At 42.7% G+C, this 18,642-nt stretch overlaps 1 protein-coding gene and 1 long non-coding RNA gene across 2 annotated transcripts in view; one reads left to right on the forward strand and one right to left on the reverse strand.

Moving 5' to 3' along the window:
- The window catches only part of lurap1 (leucine rich adaptor protein 1), a 10,375-nt gene extending 6,861 nt beyond the window's left edge, over positions 1 to 3,514 (forward strand). The window contains exon 2 of the mRNA XM_019875218.1: positions 2,245 to 3,514. Within this exon, the coding sequence (XP_019730777.1) occupies positions 2,245 to 3,105 (861 nt within the window). The 3' untranslated portion in view covers positions 3,106 to 3,514. The remainder of the gene's footprint in view (positions 1 to 2,244) is intronic.
- Positions 1 to 7,544, reverse strand: part of LOC109519003 (uncharacterized) — a 13,555-nt gene extending 6,011 nt beyond the window's left edge. Inside the window, exon 1 of the long non-coding RNA XR_002168859.1 lies at positions 7,531 to 7,544. This is a non-coding gene — a long non-coding RNA (uncharacterized LOC109519003). The remainder of the gene's footprint in view (positions 1 to 7,530) is intronic.
- Between the last annotated feature and the right edge of the window lie 11,098 nt (positions 7,545 to 18,642).

The following is an 18,642-nucleotide window of genomic DNA, read 5'->3' on the forward strand; positions in this document are numbered from 1 at the left end:
CTGCAACCAGACGGTCCCATCTCGGGGTAATAGGAGAGACAATGACACCTCAAGTGTGTGGTTTATGTCCAGTCTACTTCGTAAATTTGTTTTCGTCGCCGTTGCTGCAGAACCCCCACCCCCTGCCTCACACAGGTAGGATGTCGAAATAGCAACAGTGCTATTGTGGCGATCTCAGAGTATTCAGCCATAACTTTAATCCAGTTGTCTCGAACGTACTTCTAAGGCCGCCGTGATTTGCGATCTCCGGCAGTTTTTTTTACTCATTTTGCGAGCTCCTGCGTTTTGTTTTGAAGTAATCGGTCTCGTAAGGAGAAGCGTGGCTTGACGTGTGTCAAGCGTGACACAGACGGATGTAACGGAGAATCCAGTAGTTTTTCAAAATAAAACATCTTTCGTATTCCGAAATAAATAAAACGGAATTAAGGCAAGTTCTTTCTGTGCGGCCCGGTACCAAATGCCCGGCGGACCGGTACCGGTCCGCGGACCGGCAGTTGGGGACCCCTGCCCTATATCACAGCAAGGAAACAAAAACAATCCCCACCCTCAGCTGCAAAGCCGAGAAGTGAAGAACACAAGGCTTTGTTAGTTTTATGCTACCTCAGTGCTGACGAGCCCCTGGAGAACCTTTACGGCCACTCTCATTAAGCCTTGACTGTCTGCCAGCCTCAAACCTCAAGCCCACCTCTCAAATCACCAGTGTGTTTATCACCACGCACTCACGTCGACATGCCTCGGTGCTACTGCAGGGGTTAATCACACATAGACATTACGTGTCTTATATATTTAGCCTTAGACTAGACGTAGTAACAGTATGCTGTGTTCACTGTCAAGAGTAACTTCAACATCAGATGGTTGACTGAATGTTGTTCCTTTACCCTCAAGTACTGTACATAAGCAAACAATGTGGGTACATCTAAATTAAATATGTTTTGAGGCACTGTCGAGATTGTAAGTGAGATAGTTGGTCATCTCTCTTTGCCTTTTCGTCTCCTAAATCACAGCGTCACAGTACACTAACAATGTAGGCTTTCGAAAGAGGAAGAATTCTCATATTGAGGCTAAATATACTCGCACTGCCTCAAACATTTTGAGCTTTTATGGAGAATAATTGGGTTGTAATAATCCCTTTCAGATGATGAATGGGAGATATGAGAGTAGCTCTTGGGAAGAAGAGTCATTTTAAACGCATGCCGATGGAAGGTGCCAGACAAACATGATGTCAACTGTGAAGTACTTTTAGAAAATCACAAATGAAATGGTTTTATGTCACAAATACAGTAATTTTAAAAAATACATTAAATATGGCATGAAAATATCAGTCAAACCTCGGTTTTCGAACGTCTTGGTTCTCGACCAATTCGGTTTTCGACCAAAAATTTCGAGTTTTTTATGCCTCGGATGACGAACAAATTTCGGTTCTCGAACAAACTGAGCGCACTTGAATGCACCATTTGACTCCTCTCGTCTTCCTTACACGAGGAAGTGACGCTTCCTCGGGTAGACGAGGACGTGACGCTTCCTCATGTTGCTTTCCATTGTGAGCAGACGTGTTCAGTAAACTTTTTTTTTAAAAAAGAGCATGGTTTCGGTTTTCAAACAATTTTGGTTTTCAAACAGCCTTCTGGAAGTGCTACATGTGCAACACCGAGGTTTGACTGTATTTCTATTTCATAAATTTGACAATGTAATCATTTACCCGAACTGAGATCCTGACAAGCGACAAACCCAGAAGTGTGACGTCACATCAAGACAACAATAGTTGGGCTCACTATGGAAAATGTCCAAAGCTAGATGCATCCTCTTAATCTAAATGACAGAATCTCCGTTATTTTTCTGCAAATTAATCTATTAGGCTCACCTTAGTTATTTTCCTGTTTTAAGCACGTAGGTTCAGAAAAGCCCTAATCCTCACGTTGTTCAAGTTCAAGTCAACTTTATTGTCAAATGTGCTACATGTGCAACATACAGCACAGATGAAATTCTTTCCTCTCAACCACAGGAGAGAGAGGAGCCGCTGCGGGTGCCCACGCCACCTTCGAAAGAACAGTTAACATAAAATGACAAAATAATACAACACAACACATAAGATCAAAGACGTCATGCTGAAAATGTGCACACGTCTGCTACAAGCAAACAAGAAGCTGTAGCGTCCATTGATGAAAAAGAGATTGGCTTACATCTCCTGTCAATGAAAAGAGCAATTTACGTATCTGATCAAGTTCTTCCCGTATGTTTTCACAGGCACACTTGCGCTCCGTGGACATTAAGATCCTACAGCAGCTACTGGCGGTCCACGAAGGCATCGAAGCAGTCAAGTGGTTGCTGGAGGAGCGCAGCACGCTAACAAGCCGATGCAGCAGCCTGACCAGCAGCCAGTACAGCCTGGGCGAAGGCCCTGACACTTCCTGGAAAGGTTCCTGGAGCAGCCTTCATGACCCCAACGACAAGCTGGACAACATTTCCATCGGTAGTTACCTGGACACCCTGGCAGACGATCTGGACGAATACTGCCCCTCGAGCTCAGAGTCAGCAATCTGCTCTTCCACGCCACAGGTCTCTGAGGCCACCGCTGGGGGCCGGACAGCAGAAGTTTCCACGGTTTCGGGTATTGCGACTGGGGAGAAGCCTGGGGCTAATGCAGGGACTGGAAATGGAGTTGGGATAGGAATTCGGTCCCGATCGAATGAGAATGGAAGTGGAAAAGGGCCCGTTGTTCTCAGCGATGTCAATGGGAACGGGATCGTCGGAAGTGAAAGTGGAAAGCCACTGCTTCCGAGCAACATTCCTGAAGGTCGGCCCAATGCCGATCAAGATGCTTCAGTTGGTACTAAGGAGGCAGAAGCAGGCCTGGTTTCTTTGAGGAATACCCAGCGCCAGACCATCAAACCTAACGGGAACCTAGAGAAGACGACAACACCGACAGGCAGCCACACTCGTATGGGCCTCAGTGAAAAACTGGGCATGAAACAGAGCCCTAAACGGAAAGCTTACAAAAATGCAAATGTTGACTTGGATACTTGCAAACTAAATGGCAAAATGCATCTGGAGTATGATGCTCACTGGCGGTGGGTGCAGTCACAAGAAGATGTGACGTTTTTGTGAAGCTACTGACCAGCCAATCGTTCCTTCGGATAATGTCAACAGATGGCCATTGGGTTGCTTCCACTGCAATAAGATGCTGACGGCAGAGGGGGAAAAAAAAAAAGCAACTCATTTTTCTATTTGCACAAATGACATTTTGGTGGTGTCAATACTTGGATCAATGCACACTATAGGATTTTGATCATTTTCAATCAGTGTTAAGTAACAATACTACCAATCTTAAATCCTTTGCAAAATTGTTTTCTCAGGCTCCTTCTCATCATTCTCCCTTTGAGTTTATATTTCTGTTCCAAGCCCAGTGAGATGACCTCTGAAATATCATTTATAGATATTAATGTCATGTTATCTGGACTGTTGGTCGCGAAACACAGTCCTTATTCATACAACTTCATATTTAGTGCCACGACAACAATTTTTGGCTAAAAATGATCTATCTGTAACTATAGTCTTTTAATACCACTGTGATTGTCGCTATCTAAACCATGTCGATATAGTTAGAAGACCAAAGTTTTTCCCTGTTTGACTCCATTTGGGTCAGCCAATTATTCAAGTCTGTCCTAGTATGTATACCGTGTAACTGAAATATATCAGTTATATGCTACTTGGTGACGTATTAACACGTGCAACACATGTATTACACTGAGTGTTATGATCTGTGAGCATGTTTGTCTCAAACACGTAGTGAACCTGAGATAAAGTCAGAGGGTGGCCCCCCGCCCCCCCATTCTGTGTACTATGCACATGATGTCTCTACTGTATGTGGAACTAAAACCCTCTGCGCTTAACCTATCATCTGCCATATGTTGATGTCACAGTGCAGCTGCACTGTACCTTTCATGGCTAGTTGTTGGTGCGTTTTGAATATGCCTTCTTGTTGAGACCCAAATGTTGACCTAATGACGTCTTTATGATGAGCAGATTTGTGCCTGATTGGTGAAAACCTTAAATATACATTCTATGCCTGGCCTGTTCTTTCCCTGTTGCGATGGACTGTTGTTGCGAAATCGGGTTATCAATGTATTTTTGCCTGCTCCTGCCTTCTGCTTGTCTGTATAAATGGCTTGACCATCAGTCTGTGTGTGCTTTCATCTAAACAGTGTGTGTGTCTGTGTGTGTGTGTGTGAGAGAGAGAGATTGGGCCTATTCCCAGTTGTGGAATACCTCTTTAAAAATGTTTGTTTGGGTTTTTTTTAACTCCTTTTTGTGGGCTTACATTTTTTTCACATATCACTCAACCAAGATGAGCGTGTTGACTGGAGAGGGGAGAATGCATGATTTTCAAAATAAAACTTTCAATCATCCATCCATTTTCTGAACCGCTTTATCCACACAAGGGTCTCGGAACTTCTTTCATACTAATTGATAAATACTTTCTCCGTTCTGAACCATCGGCACTCATCCTCTGACAGTGCCCGCCACCTTGTCAGGTGCCATATTGCGCTGAGCCACCGGGGCGGCCACTGAGTTAATCAAGCCCTGTCTACTGCTCTGCTCAAATATCGGGAAGATGAAGGTGACATGTCTACATTTTAAATTTCTTTTCATTTTCAGAGTAAAATATCTACTGATACATATTAAATCATTTTAGTGTTTTTAACATGTGCGCGCACACACTTGGACAAACACGACCACCGCAAGTGTTCATCACCAAAATAAATCAGTACTCTCAGTAGAAGACAGTTTGTGGTATGCAGAAACAACATTGAAGAATCACTAGGTAGTATCAAAATAGAACGTTGTAACCAGAACCTGTTATGCATAACACGTAAAAGATATGTTCTCGAAGAGGTTCAACTAAAACGGAGAGAATTCTGTAAGATGTCAGAAGCAAACTAATGCACTGCATGGAACAATCTGTTTTGTTAACGGTAGTATTAACTATGTATCTGGCATCTTGGCAGAAAGTGTACATGAGCAATTTTTTTTTTTTTTTTTTGAGAGCCTCGTCAGGGTTTTGTTCATGGATGTCACTCAATGGAACTCATGTGGCTCCATTTATGTATTGAATGGTGCTTAAAATCTTGGACCAACATTTGCGGAAAATGTGTTGGCCTAGTTATGGCTTCATTTGTACAGAGCAGAAATCCATTGGAATGGTGATTATTCAAATTGATATGCATCCCATTTTACAATTGCATCCATAAGTGTCTGTGAAATTATTCATTTGTAAAGCTTTTTTAAAATTGCTGTCCCTTTTATCCTCACTAGAGTGGCTTTCGGCAAGACCCTGGACTGGTCAGCACAGCACATAGACAAACAATCTTTCAATCTTAATTAAAAACATACAAAGTACATAATTACAGTCAAAATTGTATAAACCGGTCTAGCGCTTTGTTGTATTCCTCGGAATATTTCCTTTGTCTTCTGCTTTTCTTCCCACTTTCCTGCACCACACCAGTTTGATGGAAAGTACTGCACCGCCTTAGCCAGCTTGTACATGCACACACAAACACACACCCATGACTGGAGACACCACACGCCATACAGAAACACTGTCAACTGGTTAAGGAGTGCTACTTAAAATATAACATTTGGAAGGCCTTTTCCACCTCTAAATTACTTTCCAACAGGAGTAGCCTTTACCTTAGTTGGACAAGCCATCTGCTGTATCGACATGGCGTCATCAGAGCCCTCCTTCCTCTTTTAACATATGTGCTGGCTATAAAGCAACATTGCATGCCAGAGAGACTGTCTGCTCCACTAGTTTGTGGTTTTCTTTCCAAATTAGCGCAACCATATGTGAGGGTGGGGGGGAGCAATGCAGAGAGCAAACCTGTAAAACCCATTACATGAATCCATAGTGCGTCTCTTCCACAAACCCATGAGATTCCACAAACCGATCACTGTATGTTCAGTTTTGAACTGAACATTGTTTCAAAGCAAAAACCTGGTAGACAATCGGGTAGGTGACGGGCGGATGAAATGGTTTGTTCACATTTAAGATTGACGCTCATGACTGTAGAGCCCTGAAATACCTTTTTGCGAAAATTGCTAGACAACTTTTCTTGCTTCAACAATTTCAATTTTAAGCTGCGGGTTTATCAGATGTCCACATTGTGTGTAGAGTCTGTCAACCTTCCCACCCTTTGCTAGTTTGTAAGTGACAATGAAGTCAAAAGTGTTGTGAGCGACAGGCTGAGACATCAGTCCAAAGCTTGTTATGCTGAGGAAATATGGAAGCTTGTGCACAGATGGGGAAACGTGTGTGACAGTGCTGGGAGACTACATTGGAAAAAAAAAAGTAAGCTTCCATCTGTGTTCGAAATTCTTATTGAATGACCCTTGTAGTTGCCCAATATTTCACACCTTCAAATGGTCTGTCACGTGTGACAACTCACTGTATGTGAAATATAGTGAGCAGTAATTTTAGCTATTTGGCGTTTAATGAGGCCCCACAGCAGGGGTAACTAAAGCATAATAAAACACAGCAACAGCCTGGCGCAGTGACGCAGAAACACGAACAGCACACACACTCACTTATTCACTCTGTGTGTGTGTGTGTGTGTGTGTGTGTGTGTGTGTGTGTGTGTGTGTGTGCGCGCGTGTGTGCGTGCGTGTGTGTGTGTGTGTGTGTGTGTGTGTGTGTGCGCGTGTGCGCGCGTGTGTGCGTGTGTGCGTGTGTGTGTGTGTGTGCGCGCGTGTGTGCGCGTGTGTGTGTGTGTGTGTGTGTGCGTGTGTGCGAGTGTGTGCGTGTGTGGTGGTGTGTGTTGAGGGGAGTGTGTGTGTGTGTGTGTGTGTGTGTGTGTGTGTGAGCGAGAGCAAGCATGCGTTAGTGTGCGTATGGGAGGACTGAACTGCCACTATGATCATGTATATTTTATTTGAGGCTGGAGGCAATAAATAATACACATTGATGCATTCTTATCACAAATGGTAGTAACCAGTTGTCCTTATTTTCTTTTAGTTTTACCAGAGACCTGGCCCTGCAGTGGACTAGTTGTTAGCGTGTTTGCCTTGAATGTTTGAGGTTTGGGATTCGAATCTTGGCTCTGTCCCTACTTTGTCAAGTTTACATGTTCTCACTGTGCTTATGTGGATTTTATCCCAGTACCTTGGCTTCCTCTCACATTGGAAAAACAAGATGAAATGAAAACTCAAGATCGTGGGTAGGAGTGTTAACTGTTTGTGATCTGCAATTGGCTGGGAACCAGTCCAGGGTGCACCCCACCTCTCACCCAGCGGGCTGGAATAGCAAGCTAGCTATCCAGCTAGCCAGCTATCCGGCTAGCCAGCTAGCTAGCTATAGCTAAATCAGGGGTGCCCAAACTTTTTGGACCGAAGATCGTCTTGTCGATCAACCAATCTCCCGCGATCGACCCGTTACTGCGCACGCACATACACACGCACGCCATGATGAGCAACAGCCTGACACGGAGGCATGCGACGCACGTTTGCAGCCTGTTAACTATCGTAGCTCACACGTACCGTTTTAACGTGCTTCCCTCTGCCCTCTATATTCCGATTCTTTGCCCGTGCCCTCGGTGAATTGTACACGAAACAAACTCTGAATGAGAATAATGACAATGATAAAAGATATAGCGCAACAGCTCTGATCATAAGCTGCAATTGCAAACTGCTGAGCGCTAACATGTAGACTTGAATATTTTCAAAGCGTAGAAAATTACATAATTTTGACCAGTTTTCAATGATGTGCAAGGTCCTTTTTTTTCAGCTAAGTATCATTTTCCAGCAAGCAGCAGCCAAATCTCGTCAAGGCTATATCACCAAGGCCAAATCTCATGCTATTGTGAGTCAAACCAAAGCACAGGTGTCTTGGCGGTACGACAGTTCATGTCTCGAAGTCCAATGGTTTTCTTTTGTGTTTTGGGTTCAAACAAGACAGGTGAAATGGCAGAATGCGAATGAGAACATGGATGAATGCAAGTTTGGGATTCATTATGGTGTGTCCAATTCTAGCTCTTGAAATGGAGGGTTTGATCCACAAGAGCAATTGCTTTTCTCCTTGTGCTCATCATTCTTTTGGGCACCAACCATCCATGCCATTAGCTACCTTGTATGCTCTCAAAAAGTTTTTGCTTTGACTGTGTCCATTGATGAGGAGCTAAAAGACAGACGGCTGTTCGTTTACCTAGGAGGCCGAAAAGAGAGCTGAAGAGTCAGCTCTCATCATTCAGCTGATAGGACGGAAGCTACCTGCTGCTTCTTTCCTTTTTTTTCTAATACCCAAACACATTTGACAGGTGCAAGTGTCACTCACACCTGAGAGCCTTTCTGAGAAGTGTCTTGTTCACTTGATTCTTATTTGTTCCATTAGATTGTTTTGCTTCACATTCGGAACTGCACATGGGCATGAATGTGAAAGAAAAGCAATCTAGTTGGATGTCCACTGACCCCGATTTGGGTCCAAACCATAACTCAAGTAACACAATACTGAGCTGTCAAATGCAGTCCAATAGCTTCAATTGCAGTCATAAAATCAGACATTTCATTAGGTGCATCTACACAATCTAATCAGATTCAATGCTCTTATTTGCTTTTTTAAAGATGATCCAAATCCAACGTTGATCCTTGGACGGCGGGAGTGAGTCTGGTGGGTAGTAGCATCAAGCGCATTTCTGAGGCAAACCTGGGGCAAACCTGAGTTTGAAAGGAACCAATCAGTGAAGAGCTGAGGTGACATCATAAAAGTGACTTGTGGAAACAAGGCGAGCGTCTTGTTTTGAAATAAATGCTTCCGCGCCGTCAGCTGCTGGAGTTTTAATAACTCAATGTGTTTCTGCTCATTTAAAACCGAGTTTAACACAAAATAAAACAAACTATCGTTTCTACCAAGCGCCATTTCGAATGTTTTGAGGATGGACTCCCGGAGCCGAAGAGTGATGTTGCTCGCGAAGAATACGTCACAGCAAGTAAATGAATTTGACTGAAGGATGTGTTTTTAACCGAGGCCCAGCTGTAGTAAAGGCCTTGCTCTCCAGACACACTTTCTTCGTGGGTGTGGCTTGCAAAGCCACTAATTGAGTTCCAACTCTGAGGTTTCAACTTTACTTTTGTGAAGATTCTTGTCTCCTACTTTTCAGCAAGTGAGCAAAGTAAATGCAGTCAAAACACACACACACACAAACACACACACACACACACACACACACACACACACACACACACACACACGCTAAAATTCATGTTTTCTTTGTTCGAGTGCAATGCAAGGAAAGGAGCCACGCTGAATGACGTCTGAGACTAAATTATATTTAGGTTGTTATATTTGAGTCTGGAAGCACAGTTGAAAGATTGGTTGCTTACTTGCTTCACAGCATGAAGGTTCATGGTTCGACCCTTGGCTCTGGCCTGGAACCTTTCCGTGTCGAGTTGTGTCAGTGTTTGTGTGGCTTGTTTGTGGGCATTCTGACTTTCTCTGAGTCCAAAACCTCTTTTATTAGTTTGAGTGTAAAAAAAACTGTCTGTGTACCGGTTCTGTGACTGACAAGCTAAGTCCAGCGTCTTCCTCAATGCTCAGACTCAATCAGATAAAATAGATTTAGGAGTTTTTAAAAGCTCAGATTAAAACTTAATTCCTAGCAAAACAAGATTTGGTCAGTAATTATTGGCTTATTTCGTGGCTTGACCTGACTCTGGAGCTGGAATCAGGGGAGGTTGGCGAAAGGAGGATGAGTACATGTTTTATGGCAGTGCCCTTCCATGTCCCAATTTTCCACTGATTGCCCTTGCCACAAAAACACACCATTGTTTTGTAAAACCAAACCAAATTATGAGGGGTACATACGAAAAAATGTGAATGATCTGCGTACCATTTTCTGCACTATAAGGCGCACCGAAAAGCATTAAATTTTTCCGAAAGTCGACAGTGTGCCTTATAATCTGATGCACTTTATATATGATCAGTATTGTGATTTCTTGGACGTAATATTTTAAAATGTTCTGTATAGCACTTTGTTGCAGCTGCAGCTGTTAGGAAAGCTCTAGATAAATAAAGCTGTATTGTATTGTATTGTATTCTTTTAGCGTAGCTCCATCTAGTGGATACATAACGCAATCGCAGCCACTATTCTAGCTGCTATTCTATGCACTTTATAATGCGGTGTGAGCTACACATGAAAACGGTTTTCAAATAGGCCATTCATTGAAAGTGCGCCTTATACTCCGAAGCGTATAAGGCGGAAAATACGGTACTTTTAATGTGTACTGCATGTCTGTGTATTTTTACTGTATTTATTCTTAAAACGTAACAGCAACCTGTCAAGGGACTTTAGATAGAAAATAGCCTAAGATATGTCATATTCGCTTGTAATGTTCATCAATCTGCACTGTCCCTTTTTGAATAAATAAATACATAAACAAACGAGATGGCTTCTTCTCATCTCATCAAAAAAACAGCCTGGGGTTGTTAGAATATTCCCAGATCATGCAATCCCAAGTGTTTGGTGCTGCTCTTGGATGTTTTTGTCCAGGGGGCTCCATGGGATGCCGAGGGAGATAAACAAGGGGGTGAGGGGGTTGGGGCGGGAGGGGTGGGGGGGTAGCTAGGGCACAGTGTTCCCACAGAATGATGTAATCCATCACGTCAGGATCAGCAGAGACTGTTAGATGATTTTCCAATAACATTGAGAATGAAGTAATCTGTCTCATGTGAACATGTAGGTGTATATTAGTAGTGTGAATCTCTCCAACACATAGGGTGCAATGCAACAATTTAAAGAGGAACCGTTTGATTTGGTTCGATTCAGTCTCATTACGATTCAATTCGATACGACTCAGTTCTTGGAACTATTCAAGTTAATGAAATTCAATAAACAACACTTCATCACCAACATCAAACCGATTATTCCCAAATTAAAACTTTGATCGGCCATTGGCCCGTTCAAGCTTGTGCCGATGCACTCACGTCATTTCACTCTGAAGCCATTTTCAGATTCAAATCGGCTTTTGTTACACCCCATAGTGTATATAGTATATAGTTTGTTAGTAATACCACATGTACATCTATCTATCTATCGAGATATATTTATTTATTTGTTTTTATCGAAAGTACCGTACTGATTGTAATTTGATATCCACAGAACTCATGGGTCTAAGAAGTCATCTGTAAGAACCAAAACTTGCTTCTGAAATAAACCAGATAACAAACACTACTGTTTACTTCAAGGTTGAATCATATTCATTTCATTTGAAGCTTTCATGGAGTATTGATTTGCTCATCCGTAGGCACAGAGTCAAGGCTCTTATGTTTGAACTTTACTTCAAGGTCTTTGGTGGTCGATATTACTTTGAACATCTGAGACAGCGCTGATACAGTGCAGGCAGCGCTTCATTGCGGAAACAGAAATTGACTAGCTTGGAGTCCATGCAGAAGATCGAAGCATGAAAAATATGTTCATAAGAAACTGCAAGCTGACCTCCATGGGTGGATGACCACAGATCGCCACTGGGAAGTATTTGGAGACCGCTTTCCACCCCGATCGTGTCCGTCTGACAAAACATCCCTCCCCTACATCACTGTGACGCGGCTGATTTCTACAATGATTCACAGTGGTGGATGTACGCTGGTGTCATATTTATAAATTAAATACGACAAAATTCACCACATGTATCAATGGGGCGCAGAATCTGTCTGCCTGGGCTTCGATCGAATTGAGTTACTGGGCCACAACTTAGATCTGCTTTTACCTGGTCTAATGTCTCATCTACTTGCCGTCACCAAATTGTCAGGTTCATGTGGGTGTCTAAGAGAAAGTACCCTTGGTCTGCCAGAAGGCCCAAAAAGGCACAGCACGATCTCTCAAATTCCCAAACACGGTAAACTAGACTTGCCCCTTCACAAAAATGACGTGCCGGTTTTTAAACCGAGCGCACATACGCATGGTACTAAAATGGAGCTCATTATGTTTTAAAATAACACAGTGCTACTTTTTGTTATTAAAACCACGTCATTAAAAATATATATATTTTGGGGGTGGGTGGGAAAGATGAATGGCATTTCAGTTGATTTCAGTGGGGAAAATTTCAGATACAAGTAATGTGGGTGGTGAATTCATCTCGTAAATCATGGTACCACTGTTAACTCATTCGGAAAATTTTATTCAGCATTGAAAAATAAAATCGGTCTTGTATTCTAATCTAATGTGATGTACGGTAACGTTGCTTTCACTACACTTTGAAGTATTAATAATTATTTGTTAATCACATATATATATATATAGTAAGGTCAATGAAAAATTAGCTTTGCCTATACAGTACCTTCATAGTGGATGTGTAGACGTTCATCTGAAGGGTTTTCAACATCTTTTGATGTCTTCAATGACTCTGGAGATGTATCTCATGGAAAACACCTCAAGTGGATCATGGCAGAATTGTCACCTCGGTGGGGAAAAACACCTTTCACATGATCAACAGAAGTCAAGAATATTCCCGGCATCATCACATTGTTGAATTCTTAAATCAACAGATGCACTCATAAATGCTAGTACGGATGGTTCACCCAGGGCCAAACCACTGGTACTGTTCCAGAATGAAAGCCAGATTGAGCTTTACCAGAATTTTTTTTTTAAAAGCCTCCAATGTTCAAGATCAATTTGTAAGAATGATGGGAAGACAAATTATAGAGAAGGAAGAAAACACCTCCCGATCCAAAGCATTCCACATCATGCGTGGCCCACCGCAGACAGCTCTATGACATATGTATGAATAACTGCATAACATAATTGAATAACTGAACAGAGTCACTGGTAATTCTTGATGATATGAGTGATAAAATGAATTGTGCCCTGTAGCGTGTGCAGATCAAATCAAACGTCTGATTAATTAATGGATTTGTTCAAAGAGTGAATGGTGCAAGATGACACATTTCATTTTATCTTAAGTTATTACATTGTCACTAAATAGCCTATATCTGATGGAGCATTTCATCCCGACTAAGCTGCATACACTGCACAGACCTCCGGAGAGACGTGGCAAGATGGTGCCTTCCAGTAATGTTCTACATTAGTATCCATAAAGCGTCTCCTCCTCCTCCGCATTGCTGATGCAGCTCATAGAAATGTCAACTGCACTTGGACGCTTGAGTACACAAATGCACATTCATCGCCATGCTCACATATTTCCAAGACAATTGGCTCCGTAGTTCATGTGAGTTCATAACCACACTTGACTTTTGTGATCCGTCTAGGTCAAGTTATCGGCGCTGACTTCATCTGTTAGTCAAATGAACCGTAAGAAAGTCTGCCCTCCAACCCCAATTCATGATGGAAAATAGCCTCTCAGGCTGATGCTTAAGACCTCGCTTATTCCCACATCAAAGACATATTTCAAGGGGGTGGCGTTAGCAAATAGCAAACAAGTCCACAGAAGCACGGGGCGTCGCCGCGTTACATGCGGCCATGTGGACCCCGGGCCAAACCAATTAGGTTTTAATTGACTGCCGGAGTGAAAGGGGGCCTTTCAACTGCCCCTCTTTCACCCTGTTAGTCAAAGACAAACACGCTTTGTGACACACGCACCCACTGATCTGAGGGCATTCCTCCGGCCCGACCCACTTATGGCAGACATGTCCTGGGCCAGAGGGCTGTCCCCGGTTGCTGTTAAAAACGTCCACATCACGCGCTCCACCATAAATAAGTAGATGCCGTTTGTCTTGCAAAAGATAAGGGGCTAATGGTTTCGCTTCCATTCAGTGAGCATGTGGAGTAACATTTCTCAGTGAGCATGTGGAGTAACATTTCAGAACCTAGGAAAGAGAAATCAATGTTTTTTAATGGTAGCTTGTAAGCGGAAGCTCATTAGTCCCTATTGATTATGAATAAGCCAAATGTTCTACACACACTCTTAGGAACTTGAAGACATACTGTACAATTCCATTAGTATACAGTGTAAGTAGAGTGGAACCTAAGAAGCCAAATCAACATGCATGTGTGGAGTCACATTACGCCTGCATGCATTTTGAGGGATGACTGGAATCCTCTTGTCTGGTGAATTTGGTTTCAACCTTATTTTCTATCCATTGTCACAGGGGAGGAGCGAAGGCAAGAGGTAGACGCAAATGCAGTGAAGCAGGAAGGCGGGGCAGTATGGATCTCCAAAAAAAAAAAAAAAAAGGAAACGTTTTTCAAAACAACAAGGAAAAAAGTGGCTCATGGGACGAATTAAAATCCTGAATTAACAAAGTCCCGTTCCCCTGCCCAAAAAAATTAAAGTGTCAAAGAAACACAAAGAAACCAAAATAAAAAAACTCATCACTACAAAAAAAACAAACAAACATCCATCCATCCATTTTCTAATCTGCTTTTGCTAACAAGCACCACAGGCGTGCTTGAGCCTATCTTCGGGTAGTCGGCGGGGTACACCGTGAACTCTTTGCTAGCCAATCGCAGGGCACACGTTCACACACAGTCCCACTTGGGGACAATTTAGAGTGTTCAATTTACCTACCATTCATTTGGAACATGGGAGGAAACCAGAGTACCTGGAAAAAAACCCACACAGGTACGGGGAGAACATGCAAATTCCACACGGGAGGCCGGAGCCGAACTCGAACACTTCACCTCTGCACTTTGAGGCTGATGTGCTAACCAGTCAACAACCATACTGCCCCCCCCAAAAAATAAAATTAAAAAAAAATAGGTTATGTGAAAGCTGAGCAAGAGAAACAATGAATCGACAAACACTGAAAGGGAACTCAAGACAAGCAAGCTGATGAGATAATGAGGTACATCTGGACAATACACCAGTTGCAAGAGGGAGCTGATTGGCTGACACAAGGGACTGGGTCCATGAGAACAAGTAGAAACAAAAACCTATACCGAGCGAGACAAGACATGAAAAAAGGCACGCAAGGAAAACATGACAAAACAGTTAACAAAATGTTACTCAAACAAAATCAACAAACCCAAAGGTCATGACCTTCATTTATCAGACCTTATGATAGGTCGTTATAGAATTCTTGAGGAGGAATTTTCCGTTGTTTATCAAGATGTTATTTATCTTCTTGAATTCAGCTTGAGTTTAAAATTAACGATTGAGTATATTATGTAGCAGATGGTAAGATAAATACTCTTATTATGCACTGCACTGCATTCGATGAGAATATCACACCATATGGTTCAATTATTTTAGTCAGGGTTGCGTAATGTGAGTATTTTTCCTTTATGCTTGCTTTATTATGCAGTTATTACCTTGTCCGAAATTGCTGCCTTTACAAGTGTACAGTATTAGTTTTACCATGGCCGCGGTTTGAGTTCAGGCCAAATTTCTTGACTACTCAATATCCATTTTATATCTACAGACATCAAGGTCAACGAACAGAACAGTGGGCGATTCGCTAGCATGTTTGTCTAACAGTGATGAGGGTAGGGGTTCGAATCGCAGCTCTGAGCTTCCTGTTTGTCGTTTGCTTGTTCTCCCATTTCTTGCATGGATTTTCCTCCAGGTGTTTCTTCCACTTCCACTTCCACCAAAGGCTGTTGCAGCGCGCACAATTGCAGCAGCCTGGAGCTCGCATAGTTGGAGGTGCTGTGTATCCTTTCGCACAGCGTTGGCACTGTTGCACTGCAGGAGAGTCGGACTGAACTCCGGAGATCACCAGGCCATCCCTTGAGACGTTTGCAGCAGCTTGTCGAAGGTGGAGATGCTGAGAGTGGAAGCAAAGAGAGGCAAGAGGGCGGGTGTGTGGACCAGGCTAAAGGCTAGCCCGATCACAGCTCCCGACCATCTGTCTCTCCAATGTTCAGTTGATCGAATCACAAATCACACACAGAATGATAGATTGGACAGTAAAACCTCTTCACACTTGTTATCAACACCGGTGGCCCCAAAGGTGTGTGCCGAGCCGCTTCCTCAACAATCTGTTCGCTCATGACTGCTCTGCCTTTTCCCCTTCCAACCTCATTGTCAAGGTCGCAGACGACACCGCGTTTCTTGGATTTATTCCCAACAAATATGCGACGGATTACAGGAATGAGGGGCAACATGTATTGGCTTGGTGTGACAACAATAATCTCGTTTTAAACATGAAAAAGACCAAATCATTCACTGTGGACTTTCACAGGCATGAACTAAGCAACCAGAGACCTCTCTCTATTGGTTTTGAGGTACTGGAGAGCAGTTTTGAATTCTTTGGGGTGACGGTGATGGACGACCTATCCTGGGGTAGTCACGTTGCTGCAGCAATGCCTCTCCTACCTAAGGAAGCTGAAGAGCACTCTGATCTCCAGACCTCTCTGATGGTGAACTTTTACAACTGCACCATCAGTTGTGTTTTCACATATGGATTTTTACTGTGGTTGTTAGAAAACAGTTGTGTTTTCACATATGGATTTTTACTGTGGTTCACTGGCTGCAGGCACTCTGGCGAGGGGTGGAAATTGCGGGCAAAGTCATTGGGACTACTTTCGCGGAGATGAATACCATCTACGCCACTCGGTATCTGAGAAGAGTGCGGAACGTCATGCGTGACTGCCATGACCCTGCTCATCATCTGTTTCACCTTCCTTCCAAAAACAATCACGATAGGTTCATTGAGGGCTCAAAATTGTCTGTAGTGGCAAAAGTGTGAATGTATACACGTCTTATATACTGTATGCCCTGCACTCGGCCGGCGACCTGTCCAAGGTGTAGTCCGTCTCTTGCACGTTAGCCAGAATAAGCACAGACTTTGAAGCATGAGAAATTATGTTGTACACAAACCCATTTTTGGATGGGGTCACTCATGCAACTCATCAAACCTTTCTGGCAGAAAAGATCCTGATGGAATGTCACAGAACGCTATCAGTAGAGTAAAATATGGCTCGACCTGAAATGAGTCATGAACCATCCATCAAAGAGTGGATGTATTTCCAGACTGAACTGACTGTCTTCCCAAAACCTCCCTGAAGGCCTCCACTCAGGGAGGGGCCACAAGAGAGGCAATCATGAGTCGGGAACGCTTCTGTCTGCATGTTGTTGCTTTTACACCAAATATTCCCATCTCGGTTTTTGTGTTTGCTTGACAAATTTGCTGCTCCAAACAGCATTGTTGTGATGTTTTTTCTCATCAATGTTCTCCAAATTCACATCTTTCATCTAAGGGTATATTTTTAGCTTGTTTTGTTTTTGTGCACCCTTGTGAATGTAATGATGTATTTCCACACAACTGAGCTGCATTTGAGCTAAGATTACAGATTACAGGGTGAGAGAGGATTTACATTCCCTGGGAGCCAAAGTGTGTCCAGCATGAAATAGTGCGGTGCCAGGCAACCAAAGCTCTGTGTTTACAGAAAGAAGGACCAGCGTGAGCTTGCAGGGCTCTCCCAACCACCAAAGGAGATTTCCCCTCATTTCCTTTGTGGTTGTGGAGTTTTATACTGAATTTGCCACACTTTGACCTTTGGCCTTATGTTAAGGCCTTCAAAGCCACCATGAAAAAATATCGGTAGCAAAAGCCCGTCATTACTGCAGCATGAATTAATGTCAGGCGATCACTGAAGGATTTACAATGTCAAGCTGCTAAAAGCTTCTCTTGGTTCCCATTAACTAGGTTGATGGTTAACATGAACATGGACATCACAACGCATACCGTTTTTTTCATCATCTGAAACACATCGGGTGCCTGTGACAAATGTCATACTGTATTTGGGCCAACCGTAAATACAGAATAAATTCAAAAAACGAAAATGCGGTATTGTGCTTTTGATCCGTACACCTGTAAGATCGCTGTTGGCTAACCTTTAATCACCGAATGCCATACCCATTCGAATGTATTACGAATTGCAATTTTCCCCCCAAAAAAGAAAAAAAAAACATCTTGTAAAAAATAAATAAATAAATAAAAAAAATAATGTAACATCTAATTTTATCATGATGGCAGATGATGTGCTTTATCTACAATGCATGTTGTTTGTCCAAAGCGCTTTGCCAAGACTCAAATTCACTTTTTTGAAAAGAGTGAATATTGATACTTCTGGTTTGATGTCAAAATTACTTCAACTCAAAATGGCGGTCAGGTCAGTGAAAACGAAATCTCCGCTCACTGAAAAGTATTGAATTTTGGGTCGCTGTCATTTAATTTGTCACTATGTATATTTCAAAATGCAATGAAATGTCGTTTGAGTATTATAACCGTCTTTCTGTAGAGGAAAAAGTGTGATATAAACAGAAATTGGACTTAATTGGTCGTTTGTTAGATGAATGTCCTGACAAGGGGCCAAGAGGCACTTGGAGTAACAACACAACTAAATGTCTCCCATGACCTCGGCACTGTCAGGCCGACGTGCTCACTAGTCGACCATCGTGCCACTGTGTTTCCACATTGTGTTGGTGTTGAATATGGTGGAATGTGAAATTGGCAAATGATTGTGTAGCGCTGCCTTCGCATCACTTCACTTACGTTGTGTGGCCAAATCAAGTGTTATTCAGGCTATTTGTGCAGCCTGTGTTGGGAGTAACGGGTTACAAAACTAGCGATTTACAGAAACATGTCTCTCAGCAACTAAATAATGCAACATACTGTATTACATGAAATGCTATAAAGACATTTCATTACATGGCGTGGTGTTGGCACTAAATAACGCACTGCGATTCAGAGGTGCT

This window comes from Hippocampus comes, unplaced genomic scaffold (assembly GCF_001891065.2).
Source record: "Hippocampus comes isolate QL1 unplaced genomic scaffold, H_comes_QL1_v1.1 scaffold132, whole genome shotgun sequence".
NCBI classification, from domain to species: Eukaryota; Metazoa; Chordata; class Actinopteri; order Syngnathiformes; family Syngnathidae; genus Hippocampus; species Hippocampus comes.